Raw genomic sequence first — 15832 nt, 5'->3', positions numbered from 1 at the left:
CAAAGTCGACAACAATATTTCTAAATATGATTTATTAAAGATACTGCAATGTGATAAACATGGAGACAACGTTAGCAACAATTAGCTATACCCTATACGTCGGACCCGCAATATTCCCGGAACATTGCCGGGTCGCCTTCTGTGTGAAAGCAACCACGTCACGGAATTGATTACCGAATTGAACCCGAGTCGGGACCTAGTAACATTGCGGGATTTGACCCGGGACGAGCACTGTGTGAACAAAAGCCAAAACTAATGCCGCAACGTGTACGTAGTTATCATGCGACTCCTAGAGCTTGTTTTTCAATAATACAACCCTGCAGTGCCAGAAGAGCTAGTCGGTGTTTTAAATGCAGAGAGTGTTCGTATACAAAATAAAGTAAAATTAAACAAGCAGAAATGTGCGCAAACTGGACACAAGTCGAGACCACAGAGCTCCTTACTATCCGCGCTGAAAGCTGAGATCGCTCGCCATTATTCGTCACATCAGGATGTCATGTGTCAACTCGACCCGGGACCGTTACGGGTTGTGTGTGAAAGCGCACATATTACGGTATTTCGCTGGCAGTGTGAATGGACAAAATCTAGCGGCTCGTGAACAAATGCCGGGTCGCATTATCCGTGTATTTGCCGGAATCGCTGTGTGACATCTGCCCAATTCTCAACCGATTCTCCTCACACCACAACTCTATCTCTCTCCTCTGTCCATTTACCCTTCCCCTTAACTCTCCCTGACCCCTCTCTCGCCTAGGCGGCTCGTAATTATACGGCAATAGCCCGTCGTAAGAGTTGACATTTATCCCAACTGCAACCTCTTCGCTGTCTGACTCCATTACAAAGAGACGATGTTTACCGGCCGTTGCGTCACTTCCGATCAGAGCGTTTTTCACAACAGAAGTAATTTTACTCACAATTTCTTTTAAAAAACTGTTTTAATGCACATTTATGATTAATTTCTTAACGCAAGTCGAGTTCCTATACTATTTATCTACACGTTCATTCACAGTGATCTTCAACTTGAAAGATGGCCTTTAAGAGAGATCGCGGGAAGTTGCCGCTTGTTTTTTTTCCTGTCTCAATTCAAGCTGTCGGACCGTGTGATATCATATTGTCGGATGCCCCTCCCACGATTGCTGATTGACAGCAGCGTTTCAACAGAGACCCACCCTGAGTGAGTTATCATCATAGTCCGCCATTGTTGATACACTGGAGCAGAATGTCGTCTAAGCGATTGTGGTTTTCTGTTCTTGGGTGTAATAACGAACACAGCAGTCATTTTGATGTGCCCAAATCCGAAACAAAATTTCAAAGTGAATATTCCCCCCGAACAACATCAATGCGTTTATGTTTGCGCGAACCGCAAAGCATTTCTCACCAGACTGCTTTATAAACGAGGGTCAGTATAAAACAGGTTTGGCTAAGAAGCTCTACTGAAGAAAAAAAAGGATCAGTACCAGCTATTCGTGTTCCTGCTGCACCTCCAGAAAAAGTGAGTGTAGTTTGAAACGCTTGCACGTAGGGCTGCACAATTAATAACATTTCTAATCGCGATCACGATTATGGATGCCACGATTACATAATCACTCTAAGTCGCGATTACAAAAAATAAAAATAATAATAATTCAGACTGTGTAAGAGGCTTGTTAGAGCATGTCACGTTGTAAGAGTCGAACCACGACCATAGGCACCGATTTACGTTTTCCTCCATGGGTGCTCGTGGGCGCACGCGCCCTTTAAAAAAAGACGTAAAAAAAGTAGTCAAACATTTTTTGCATTTCAGAACCTTAGGAAATGGACAGCGGCCGACACGAACACACACACCTATTTAATTGATAATAAAGCTGTAAAGTAGCATATCTTTCAAATCAGGACAGCGCCACTTCTCACAAATACAGACAGGTTTGGAGATGAAAAGCTTAACTGAGACGTAACCGCGATCAGCTTCCTGGGAAAATAAGAATCATTGTCACACGAGTGCACACAGTAAAATTGGCGGATAGGATATTGGAGCAGGCGACTGACAGCGACACATAGCACCAACTTCAATGGTTAATTTTAAAGGTCCCGTTTTTCGTGTTTTTGAAGCCTTGATTGTGTTTACAGTGTGCAATATAACATGAGTTCATGTTTCGCGTGTAAAAAAACAGTATTTTTCACACAATTTACTTATCTGTACAGCGCTGTTTTCTCTGTCCTAAAAACGGCCTGATGATTTCCTTGTTCTATGAAGTCCCTCCTTCAGAAATACGTAATGAGTTCTGATTGGGCCAGCTCTTCCCGTGTTGTGGTTGGACAGCAGCTTAGCGCACTTTGGCCGGAAAGGTCCCACCAAGACCACTCCCTCTTTTTTGCTTATTCTTGTGGGCGGAGGTTTAGTCAACAAACTCTTCTAGTGACGTCATTCCTGCAAGGAAGCGCAGGGGTGTAGTCCAAACCGGCCGTTCACTGTAGGCTTTGAAAGGGAACTTCTGGTAAATAAATATCTCGCTTGGCATTGAACTTTGAGCGTTATAATTTTATAGGTATTATTTATGCTCTAACAGCAACATTTCACACTAACTAAAGTTCGAAAGATGGGATCGAGAAGAACAGGACCTTTAAATGAATGTAGCCTACTGGCAGTCTGGCACACGTGGGTGCTCGGTATTTTCCGTGGGTGCTCGAGCCCTGGAGCACCCACAGTATCGCCGCCTATGATCACGACTTTTAATAGGCGTGTCCTTATCAATGACCTGATTGCTCAAAACAAGCAATGATTGCCAGGGTGTTGGAACAGCAGAGCGCCATTTCTTGTGTTCTCTCTGCGCACAGAAAAGCCAGACACCTTGTCCCCACATGGCAGGATGTAGACGTCCTTGTCAACAACTCCCTTTCTCCACTTGCTGAATTCACTGATGCTCTTTCATGAGAGCAATATGTAAGTGTATCATATGGGAAGCCTGTTCTACATTTGTTCAACAATCAAATCTTAGCAGAGAAAGAGGGAGAAACAGAACTGTCAAAATGCATCAAGAAGAAGAAGATCCTGGCCTACCTGAATAAGAAGTATGATGATTCAGAGACTCAAGAGTTGCATGGCAAGGCTTCTGCAATTGATCCCAGATTCAAGCTTAAGTACATCAACCAAGACAGAGTTGAAGCTGTCAAGATTTGTTTGAGAGCTGAAATGGCATCAATATCTACAGTCATGAAGGTAATACTTACAGGTTGTGTGGGTCATTTATATAATATAATTTAGTTTTGGCCATTTTCAGTATTAATTTAACATCAATAAGACGTCCTTACTATTCTAGTAATAGTATATGATTTAATAGTATATTATCTTGAGTTAATTCAATTTTGCCTTTGTTTTATTAAAAGCCTCAACAATCTGTGAGTGTGACTTTTAGAGAGGAAGCAGAAGACAAAAATGCACCAGCACTAAAGAGGACCAAAAAAAAAAAAAACACTGGGCAGCTTGGGACATACACGCGGATATGATGGTTTGTTTAGGCGTAGACATACACGCGGATAGCTCAAAATGTGTACAGATAACATGCCACTTGCTTTAAAAAGTGGCGTGTATGTTTACGCAAACTCATGATGAAGTAAATCATATTTTATTTTATTTTACAAGCGCATCTGCATCAAAGCCTGTCCTTTTCATTTTAGGCGTGAGTTATCATTCATTCATTATTCATTCATTCATTCTTATGCTTTCTACCATCAAAATGGACACCTGTTTAAAAACTAGCACTTTAAAGAAATGAAAGGACAGCGAACCATCTACATCAGCATCATCTGTGGAGATGGCACAGCACGGCTGTTATATGGAGAAACCACGCGGTTGAATGGTGTTGAACCTGACAGAGAAACAGTGAGTTCTGCTGCTGAACAGTTGCAACAGAAATATGAGGTTGAAATGGAGAAGTTTTCATTAAAAGCCTACTCCTGTAAATAATGATCTTATAGTTTTAATAAAAGGCCCACGTGACAAATTCAACCAGATTCAACCTTTGCATTTATTTTCTATTCTCAAAATCCTGCATTACAGCATATGATGCGTTATTAATATGATCCCAGAATAGCGCCACCCTCAGGTGACTGTATGTAGCCTACTGACAGAGCACTGACATGTTGTGATCGGGCAGCAGTTTTCATTAAACGTTAAAAAGATAAAATGATACCGTTTCAAAAAATGGCGCATGTGACACCAGAATCAGAAAGAATCAATATAGGAGCTTTATTGCCATTTTTGCACACACAAGAAATCTGTCTTAGTGACAGAAGTTTCCCAGGGGCGTAGCCATCTTTTCAGAAGTGAGGGGGACAGAAATGTCGTAATTACCCCCCCCCCCTTTTTTTTTGGACCAATATAATTTATCACATCTCTTGCTTTTAATTGGGCAAGATATCAAATACACTGCTGAACAATAACCACTAATTAATATCTATAATATTATTCTCCTATTTTCTATGCCAATTTTATGATATACTACAAACAATTGTGCATTAAGATTCCATAGATTTTATGCAATGTAAAAAAATATAGATATATTCTGATGTAAACCATGCTGTTCTCCATGTGAAGATATAGTAAAGTGTCATTTATTCCTGTGATCAAAGCTGAATTTATCATCATTACTCCAGTCTTCAGTGTCACATGATCCTTCACTAATCATTCTAAGATGAGGATCTGATGATCAACACACATTTATGATTATTATCAGTTTTGCTGCTCAAGGTGCTGCTTAATTTTTGTGGAAACCATCTAAACATTTGTGGTAAAATTAAAAAAGAGAGAAATTAAACTTTTATTGATCAGGCATGCATTAAATTGATCACAAGTGATATTTTTAATATTAAAAAAGATAATGTATTTAATAAATGCAAATAAATGCTATCCATTGAACTTTCTATTCATTAAAGAATCCTGAAAAATAACATGTAGGCTATCGTGGTTTCCACAACATTTTTAAGCAGCACAACTGTTTTCAACACAGATAATAATTATAAATGTTTCTTGATTATAAAATTATTTTTTATATCTTATATCTTGATTATATCTTGATTATTATATCTTGGTTATAACGATTAGTGAAGGATCTTGTGACACTGAAGACTGGAGTAATGATTATAAATTCAGCTTTGATCACAGGAATAAATTACTATATATATTCACATAGAAAAAAAGCTGTTTTAATTTGTAATAATATTTCAAAATAGTACTGTTTTAACTATTTTTGATTACATAAATGCAGCCTTGGTGAGCAGAAGATACTAAACATTAAAAGCTGCATTATTCATATAGCCTACTTTATTTTTATTGTCAATAAATAGACTACATTGAGATGACTTGAAAAACACACATAAAGCATATATTGTCGCAATCGTCTGATTGTCGTCGCCACGTTTCATCACTCATAACGATTGTTTTCCTTCAGCTCAGCTACAGCTCCAGAGGTATGCTGCGTTCACACCGCACGCGAATGACGCGAATAAATCGCGCTATTCGCGCGAAGTTGGACGCGTGAACATTTTGAATCCATTCGCTTCATTCGCGCGTCAAATTCGCTTCATTCGCGTGTGACATTCACTACACAACAGACGCGAATTCGCGTCATGGGAGGGGTTTCTGCTAGTCATTTTGACTGGGTCACTTGACTTCTTTTCTGTAAAAAATACTACTGTTAATGTGTGACAAAACGTAGTTTGAAGACTTTTTCAGGCGATAATATTGTTGTTTAATGCTCAAATCTGTGTTTTTTTATACAAAAAGTGCTCATTCGCGTGTGACATTCACTACACAACAGACGCGAATTCGCGTCATGGGAGGGGGTTCTGCCAGGCAGCGGCAGTCGGCAGAAAGACTATCCGAGTTAAGGCTGCTCTCACCGGGGTTGATGAGCGCTGAGCTCCGGTGATCGCCTGGGTCTCACACCTCCGAAAACACCAGATCAAATTTTCAAATAGGAGCTCTCTTAATGAATAAATCACATATTTGAGCTTTAAACAACTACATTCTCGCCTGAAAAACTATTAAAAGTACATTTTGTGACACAATAGAGTAGTATTTTTAAATTACTCTGGCCTCGGGGTTCCCCTATGGGTTTCCCATCCGTCACTTCACCACGTGACAGCAGTAAGCAGGCTCCTCATTGGTTAACGCGGCGCGAATATCCGCCAAAGTTCAGATTTTTCAACTTGAGCGATTCGCGTGTTTCGCGCGGTTCGCGCGAATCACGCGTTCAAAACGCTCAATTCGCGTGATCATTGCCGCTTCATTCGCGCGAATCGCGCCATTCGCGCCGCCTCATTCGCGCGAATCGCGCCGCAGAATGCCTATTCGCGTCTCTGCATTGACTTAACATGTAAATCACTCGCGCGAATCGCGTCATTCGCGTGCGGTGTGAACGCAGCATTAGGCTACCTCTACGAATCCGCTTTTGGACTTTCTGTGAGAGCGCGCCCTCCTCATATTTAGATTCGAATAAAATTACAGGTCCTGCATAGATAATTTTTTTGTCTCTGAATTTAAATCTTGATGTATTCACTTTGGTTTCTATGTAAATACATTTGCCCGTGACCTCAAGAAGCGCGCTCTCAACCGAGATTAGAGAAAGCTGTTTTTTAGCGTCCCTGTTAACTTGCCCGCCCTCGCGCAGGTTCGAATCCCGCTCGGAGCGGGTCGACTAGGATCGGTGAGACCCAGTAAAAGGGCGGGGGACGAAAATACATTTTATTAAAAGTGAGGGGGACACGTCCCCCGCGTCCCCCGCGTAATCTACGCCCATGCCAGTAGCTACACAATAGAGAATAAAAATAAATGAATGAGTGAGATACACATATGCATAATACACACAAATAGACAAATTTGTATGTACATGTGTGCTATGGAACAGAATAGGCTATAATATAGAATTAACAGTTATGGAATGGAGTAAGAGGTTCTTGTACATATAGGTGCCAGTGTACATATTTATCATTTGAGGCATTTAACATGTCTTACATATTTAAAGCACATAGAAATATGACATTATATAATGTTTGCAGCTGAGATTTAATGATATGCGATTATATTACTTTATTAGAATTTGTAACAGATTAGCCAAAGATCGATTAATTTATTTTTTCAAATATGATCAGAACCGAGATATGGAGGTCAATACAATTCATTCTCAAATGAAATCCTGCCTTACAGCATATTCTGATGCGTTATTAATGAAATATGCTATTAATGATTCGTTATTTATGAAATATGATCCCAGCAGCGCCACGCTCAGGTGACTGTATGTATAGCGACATGTCATAGGCCCAACTGTACGTGTCATTACTGAACACCCTCGTTCTCTAAGGAAATCGTGAATTACAGCACATTCTGAGGGTGGTGATGTTCTGGGGATTATATTTCCATAATAACACATCAGAATATGAACATTATCACCTCACATCCGTTCTGTTTCAGTGCCAAAGCTTGCATTTAAAATCCCCTCAAGAGCGAGTTTGCTCAGAGATATTAATGCCACTCAGGTAATAAGACAATCATTCCATCATTATCAGCTAAAACTACAGTTAAAATACTTATTATAATGTGTTCACGACACAACTCGTGTCGGGACGCGGCAGATCAATGACTTTATAACTCGCAATTGCGACTTTATATCTCAGAATTCTGACTTTATAACACGCAATTGCGACTTTATATCTCAGAATTCTGACTTTATATCACGCAATTGCGACTTTATATCTCAGAATTCTGACTTTATAACTCGCAATTGTGAGAAAAAAAGTCAGAATTGTGACTTTATAACTCGTAATTGTGAGAAAAAAAGTCAGAATTCGGAAATAAAAAGTCGCAATTACTTTTTTAGTTTTTTTAATTTAGTGGCGGAAACGGGCTTCCATAGGGTCCAGTTATCCCTATTGCTAATACACTTTTTTCTACCACATCTTTAGCTTCCCTTTGCCTCTCTATTAATGTGCTTGGATTCTGAGCTCTATGAACAGCCAGCCTCTTTTTATGTTTACAAGTCTTATAGTTAGTGATATGACAATAGAATTAGACTAATTTTGTTTTTGCCAAATAATTCATATTTAATTTCTAACGGTAATGTTTCAATGCTTTCTGGATACTCTTCATCATTTATCTTCAGGGCTGTTTGAAGACATCTGCTGCTCTTTCCTACAAAAAAGGACTAAAATCCATTTTAATTTAATTGAAAAAAATTAATTTAACTTGTAAATCTTTCAATTATATTATCACCATAGTGGATTCAATGTTTTTGCCAACTTGATTCCTTTACAGGGTTTGTATTTATTTTTCTTTTCAACAGATCATAGGCCTTAGTGATCTGAGCTAATGCATCTCAGTGTTTGAGTAAAAACTTTCACTCAAGCTGATTCACCTAAAAACTCGTTCACCCCTAGCACCTCTGTGACGGACCTGTCTTATCAGCCTGGCCCTCTCCCCAGATTCCCCACTGCCGTGGCCTTTCCCCTGGGACCCGAGTGACGGTGCCGGAGGCGGCGCCTGCTGCTGCTTCGTACCTTCGCCACCTCCTCTCCCTCGCGGCTCTACACACCACCTCCGCCACAAAGGCGCTTTTCCCTCTCTCCTGTTCTCATCCAAGAAGCTGCTGCCCAGTTCAGTAATCATGAGTTAATTTAACATAAGCCTTAAGATGCCTGTTTTTTTCTTCCTCTTAATCAAAAGATTCCTCAAGGAAAATAATTGTGTACTGTAGCTGTTGTTCTGCCTTCTTTTTTATCTGTACAATCCATTCCTCTAAAACTGAAATGTGTATACATTTATTAATGCACTGTATTTGGGACATTTAGAAAGAAACAATGAAAGCAATCACTGTATTCTGAAGGCACATTGTTATACTGTATTTGTTCAAATATGTTGTGTAAAGCTTAAAGGTTGGAAACAGGCTATTTCTCTCATTTAGAGATTTTTGTATTGCATGTGTGATCAATTCAGACTCAGTTTATGTAAAAATAAAGTTTATTAGAAATTACAGTGAGTTGACATACTAAGCTGAATGAGTTGTGTAAAACTGGAATAGTTAATATAAGGATGCAAGATGTTGTTGCATTCTCCCTCAGGTATTTGCTGTTTATTTGCACAATGGCAATATTACATAAATGCAACTGAGAGAAAATATCGTCCTGGATGTTATAAAATGGAGTCACATGCCTTTTGATGGTAAATTTCCCACTGAGGTATGTTATATGGCATGCTAGTTGATACGCTTTGTTTAGTGGATGGTTTGTAAGTCTTTAAGTCTACAGTTTCAGACAGTGATATCACACATTTACTTCAGTTCACATTGCACTTTTTACAATACATATTGTTTAGAAGCAGCTTTATAGAAAATGCATGTTTATGTTACAATTAACAGTAATCTGTTCTCAGAGGTGACTGTGTCAAAGTAATGTCCATTTACCACACTTGTACAGTTGGAAACAATGAGCACCTAAAAGCAGTTACACATTGTGAACATAGTGATTACAACATATGGAAAAATTGGCAGTTTTGTATGTTGATTTTGTTGCAGTTTCTTATAAAGATATCGGCCACTAACCCATTTTTATTTCCTTTTCAAATCCCGTTTTTACACAAATTTGCCATTTGACTGTTATCACACACTTTTAACTTCAAATAGCAAATATAGGGTCACCTGCTAAATATAGGGTAACTCCTTTTTGAGATGTTACTTACCTGGTATTTACTTACCTGGTGAAAGCTGATAAAATAAGATGCTTAACCTCTGTAGAACTGAAGCATGACCTGAATAGGTCATATTTACAGATGATTACGAGTTTTTCCAATAAAACAACACATTTTGTGCTTTTTTTTCACAAACATTGCAGTTTAATTTAGCACACAGGTGTAATATATTCCTGGGTCAATCACACCAGTGACAGGAAGAACTGGGACCAGGAAAGGATCTTCTGATGCAGTCAAGTGAGAGACTTCTTGATCCAGAGCCGCTTTAGCCAGGATCTCTGTGACCAGGGAGGTTGATAGAAGAGCCCTGGGACTGGACCAGCCTTAGACACCAGCTCTGGCTGAGGCTATGACAAGAAGTAGTGGGATGGCCTTGGCTGGGAATTTTTGACAGCTGTGGCATGAATCTGCATCTCCATCATGTTAGGAACTGCTTGGAAGCTGTTCAACTGGGGCTGCTATGACAGCTGCGGGACTATAGTGGGTTCTCGGGTTGCAGCAGCAAGAACCTTCAAGCCTGGACAAGAAGTTTTGTGATCAGGGCAGCTCTGAAAAGGTACCTTGTCAAGTAACCTCTTTGGTGCCTGTGACTTGGACCTCTGTGGGGCCTCGGAAGGTTCTGCAGCAGCAGTGACATGAACCTTTATGGCCTTCACTGGCATTTCTGGAGCGGCCCTGACAGGATTGCTGTGCTCACGGCAGCTGAGAGTGAGCTCTGTGAGAAAGTGGATGCAAGGAGCGGAACCTCTGAGCTGTCAGTACAAGGAACTTGTGAGATGGCTTGACAGGGACCTCTGGAAAGCTGAGTGTGACTCCATTACTAAAATATGATTGGATGGTGCAGTACATAACTAACTTAACTAAAACTAAATTTGCCAGGAACCATTTGCCAAACACATCACTAGGCGAGTAGTTCTGCAAGACGCTAAAACTACTGCCTCAAGCCAAGGCGCCAGACGCAACCAAGGCCTGCCAGCCCCGCAAGACGCTAAGGCTGGAGGATGGAAAGACTAACTTAAACTAAACTAACTATTTACAATATGTACACATCCCTAGATGAGTAGTTCCGCAAGACGCTAAAACTACCGCTTCAAGCCAAGGCGCCAGACGCAACCGAGGCCTGCCAGCCCCGCAAGACGCTAAGGCTGGAGGGACGGAGTGGCCACCATGTCAGCCCGCCAGACGCAAGGCTGACCCTCTCCATGACCTACAGGGGGACCTGAAAAATATTTATAAATTGTACAAGTTAGACAAATATATTTCATAAAGTATAGAAATACAGTTTGTCATCTGTGCAGTGCATGAGGATTGACTATATGACAGTTGAAGCAGGTATTGAAAGAACGCTGATGACTATATTCAGATAATCAATCCCAACAAACAAAAAGCCAAAAACAAGAAAATGTCAATAAGTCTTCAAACTTATTTAAGTTAGACTCAGTACCTTGAACCAGTCCTGAGAGAGCATCTCCTCCAGATGAAGCCTCTGCTCTGGTTCGCTCTTCAGGCAACCCCGAATAAAACGACAGCATTCTGTGCAGAAAGATGGATATATGTCTGATCATTACCTTCAACTTTAAAGGTGTCATGAACTGGCTTTTAAAAAATATATATACTGTTGTCTGAGGTTAACTAATGATATTCGTGTGGTTTTTACATTCAAAAACATCATAATTAATAAGTAATAGGCTATTTTCTACACTGGTTTTGAGGATCTCCCCAAAACGCTGGGTTTTGATGGGTGTGCTGCACTGGAGACTTGGAAGTAAACGGCTAGGATTGGACAAGATTTGCATATTTAATGAGCTTCAGCTCCGCTGTCATATTTATGTCCTTGTCAGTTCACATGAGGGAGGGATTGTTTTGAAAGCAGCAACCGAATGATTCTCTCAACCACAGGGATCGTACATGTCTTTATTAAACAAACACAATTATTTATTTCTCATCCACCCGCGATTGGACTATTATTTTTGTATTACATGGCCCGTCCGATCGGTCGATACAAGGTTGTGCGCGCGTGCCTTTCAAATGTCAGGTCAAGATAGATTGATCTATAAGAATGCAATGTTATTACATATAAAAAAACACATTTTACTCACATAAATGTGTTGCACCATTCCTGTCAGATCCAATATAGAAAAAACAGCATTGTGTTTTAATCTCAAATGTCTGCAAATCCAGCATCGACCTGAGATTAGTTTACAAACAATTCCGCAGTGAAATGTCCTAATATTAGGATCCGAAGGAAGCTTATGCAGCGACTGTGTTGGTTCTTCCACAACCAGGAATAGCGCAATATCTTGCTATCTTCTTCCGCATGTTTATTGCTGTTGGCTAGCGCGAGCCGATCAGCTCCATGAGTCGGTTGGCAGGGCTACTGATTTAGACCTGCTTATTATTCTGTAGAGGCGTGTTTCGCCGCACGATCATGTCAGGAGGAAGAACATGATCATTTTCTGGGCCTGGTGTCTAAACTTTTCTTTGACTAACAAGGAAGTTTTCAGCTCTGAAACGTACAGGATATTCTTATATTACCATGACCTTTTATATATCAAAAGCTCAAGGGAAAGCTGATTTCTTAATTCATCACCCCTTTAAACTTGTCCTCTAAGCTGTAAAACTGGGGGAGATTCCTGAATTATCCATAACAACATCTTTTAAAAAAAAACATAAGCCCCGTTTCCACCACAGGAACTTTACCCAGGAACCAGGAACTTTGGGTGGTATTCGATGTGTGTTTAGACCACAGGAACCAGGGTCTAAATGAAGTTCCTGGTAAGTATTTCCCCCTCCAAACGGCCCTGCTCGCGGGGCCGTACTTTTTCAAAGTTCAGGAACTTTCGAGGGCGGGACTTGGGCGCTGAACATGCTGATTGGTTTAGCTCACGCAGCCTTTTATTTCAACAGGCAAAAGTCTTTTGCGAGGTTCGGTCTACGTTCAGTAAATATCAGTCTTGCTCTCTGTCTGATGGCGCGCGTTTGTCTAAGCCATCTCACCCTTCAATGTCCGTAATAGCTGATAATATGTACATAACCAGCAAAAGCAGCACAGCTTGAATCTCTTCCATACTCGTTATTAATTTTTTTTCACCATGTAAACGACCTGACTGATTACTTTTAACTCATGTTGACAAGAGAGGAAAGCTCATTTTTCTGAGGGGTAAACTTTTTATTTCGTAAGTTATGAAGATAATGTTGGAGTAATGACACAGCGTATATTGCCCCAGGCAGTTTTTACTTTAACTGCGGCTGACAGAAGAATTTTTTTTTTTCTGAGATGATTATTACACTTTACAACAAATAAATAGCTTATATAATGCCATTAAGAGTTGCTATGGCCTCAGTTAACACATTCCAGCTGCTGGAGAAAACAGCGTTGACATTTTTGATGCGGCAGACAAACTGCATGTGACAAAATGATTGTGATTGAAAGTCATCATATAAATGATTATTTATCGCGCGCAGTCCTACATCACCAGACTAATTTGCCTAATCTTCTCGGAACTTTAGATCGCGGTCGAAACGCAGACAGCTGCAGGTCTGGGGGGGGAGAAAAGTTCCTGTAAAAAAGTTCCTGGTACAAATTGTTTCAGGTAATTTTGGTGGAAACGGGGCTATAGTTATCTCTGTTTTGCATGTTTAACAGTTCCATTGTCCTTCTTTGTTGTAATTAAATTCTCACCATCTGAGAAGCCCGGCTGGAACCAGTCATCGGCATCCATCAACTCGATGTCGCTGCTGTCTGGGAAAAGGCTGGTAATCATAGTAAACAGCAGCACCCCCAGCGACCACACCGTTGCCTGCTTCCCATAGTACTCTCCCTTTTCAAAATACTCTGGGGGGCAGTACCTTTCTGTTCCTGGAGGAAAGAGTTTGTCGTGTTTCAAAGTTTGCTTTACCACTGCATGTTTTCTTACTTTACTCTGACTGAAATGGCATTCAATTTTAGGCAACAAAAATAATTGAGAATTTTGTTAATGCATTGTTAATATCTCGCTATGTCTCATTTGATTAAGACATGGTGTAACTGGAAACTTGAGTTTAAATCCCTAACTATAAGTTTGAAAGATAGATACCAGAGTAGGTTTTGTAGGATGAGCTTATCAGGCGGTCCCCACAGCCGAAATCAATCAATTTGACCTCTAGTGTCTCTGTGTTGACCAGGAGGTTCTGCATCTTGACATCCCTGTGGAAGACTCCCCGGGAACAGCAGATGGCAGCAGCGTCAATCACCTGACACATTAGGTGACGCGCCAACTCCTCACTGAAGAGTCTGCCTTTATTCATCCAAAACCTGTGCATGTCCATGCAGGGCAACGGGCGCTCCAAGATCATGACGTACTTGTCAGGATGGTCCTGCCAGTCCAGCAGCTCTATGATGTGGCGACATCTGGGCCCTTGATTGGCCATGAGTGTCAGGGCCACCTCAAGAGGAACTGGTCTGTGATGGTTAGGCTAGAAGATCAAATTTAATGATAATAAGATGGAAGTGGTTTCTTAAATGAGGATTTTGAGTCTATTGAAATATTTGTGATTCATCTATAATGTCATAAATTGAGAATAGTGATTAAGAGGAAAAGACATAGACTGCACAGTCTACTTACAAGGCTGATGTATGGGGTGTTCTTTGTTTTTGCTGTCAATTTCACAGCAACCTGAAGGCCATCTTTGCATCTGGTCCCTTCAAAGACAGAGCCGAATCCTCCTTTCCCTATCTTCTTGCCGCTGGCGTATTTCCAGCCAATGTGGTCTATTAAAAAATATTACAAATTATTACTATTATTTTTGTATTGTGTAATAAAGCAGTGTGCTACATTGTTGCATGTTTCTAATTCTCATATAAATAATATACTTTTAATGACTTTTAATCACATATTAATTGAAAAATATATAGAATGTTTGTGCTTTAAAAAAAACAGAAAAAATACTTAAAAAATGTTACAACTGCTTTATTTAAATTAATTATGTTTATACTCCTTGAATAATATACTGTACGTGTTTTATTTTGGGTTATGGCAGTAAACTCACACTCGATCCTCTTGATCTCATCACGGTCCAGCTGTCTCAGCAGATGTGGTGAGATCTCACCCACTGACAGACTGGCTGGACTGTCCTGATCTTGAGACAGGACGTCCTCCACTTGCTGGTCATCATCAGTAGCAGGAGAGAGTTCAGGACTACTGGAAGGAGGTTCCTGATGATCATTGTCCTCTACAGTAAGGATGACGTCCTGTAGAGAAGTCTGATCTAAAGAGAGGAATATCAACCAAAAGCTTGTTTTAATAAAATAATATCAATAAAATATTGCATACATTAATTATTTATTTAGAGGAAATTTGGTTACTTGACATCTTGAAAGATTAGTCTTCAAGCTATTTCATTATCACATGTTTATGAAAAATAAGTAATTGATCTGCATTTTTTTTAAATGTATGATTGTAATGAGGCATTTATATATTTGTGTAAATAATTGAGACCTTTTTATGTTTTGCTTATCATTTACCTTCAGTACAGCTCCTGGATGGGGGTTCATCAGTGTCCTCTTCCACCAAACCCTGTTCCACCTGAGCACCCTGAACTATGGTAGATTTGGGGCAAGACAAACAAAAGAAAGAGGCAACCAACTTTCGAAAGTTCCTCTTCTTCTTTTTCTTCTTCTCCTTCTCCCTTCTCTCCTGCTCGCCTCCCTCACCGATACCCACAGGCGTCTCGTCAGGACGAGGGTGGTGCTCCGCCTTGTGGTCGGTGGGTGTCAGTGGTGTACAGAGATTTACACAGTGCACGCACTCACCACCTTCCTTAGCGTTCTCTTTACGAGATAGTCGCTGTCCCATAATCAACACGATCAAAATGCTATCAACAACTGCAAACACACCGTAAACACTGTTGAAAACACAACTCCTTACTCGCTACAAAGTGAGCAGGTGAGTTTCGAGCTTTATAGTCTCGCGTCAACGTTCTATTTCCTCTATGATGTTATAAGGGCTCAGAGCAGGAGATTATCACAAATATTCAAGTAATGTTAAATGATGCCAGTAATATATGTGTGTGTCTGTAAAATATGAAGGTATTAAACTCGCATTGAAACGTGCATATAACACATACTGTAGTGGCCAATAG

At 40.2% G+C, this 15832-nt stretch overlaps 1 protein-coding gene across 2 annotated transcripts; it reads right to left on the bottom strand.

Annotated features, from left to right (window-relative positions):
• Nucleotides 1–7776: 7776 nt before the first annotated feature.
• On the bottom strand, nt 7777–15712 carry LOC137046890 (serine/threonine-protein kinase pim-2-like). Of its 2 annotated transcripts, XM_067424335.1 has the most exons (7): nt 15216–15712; nt 14741–14959; nt 14317–14462; nt 13789–14167; nt 13395–13571; nt 11157–11245; nt 7777–10931 (listed from the first exon to the last, which is right to left on the bottom strand). In XM_067424335.1, the coding sequence occupies exons 1-7, from the start codon at nt 15544–15546 to the stop codon at nt 10920–10922; spliced, it is 1353 nt and encodes a 450-aa protein (XP_067280436.1). In that variant the 5' UTR covers nt 15547–15712; the 3' UTR covers nt 7777–10919. The 2 variants fall into 2 exon arrangements, with proteins under 2 accessions (XP_067280436.1, XP_067280435.1); XM_067424334.1 differs by having other exon boundaries at nt 7777–11245.
• Nucleotides 15713–15832: the final 120 nt, after the last annotated feature.

This window comes from Pseudorasbora parva, chromosome 18, assembly GCF_024679245.1.
Source record: "Pseudorasbora parva isolate DD20220531a chromosome 18, ASM2467924v1, whole genome shotgun sequence".
NCBI classification, from domain to species: domain Eukaryota; kingdom Metazoa; phylum Chordata; class Actinopteri; order Cypriniformes; family Gobionidae; genus Pseudorasbora; species Pseudorasbora parva.
Note: the sequence above shows the minus strand (reverse complement) of the source record. Positions and strands in the feature narration are given on the sequence as shown.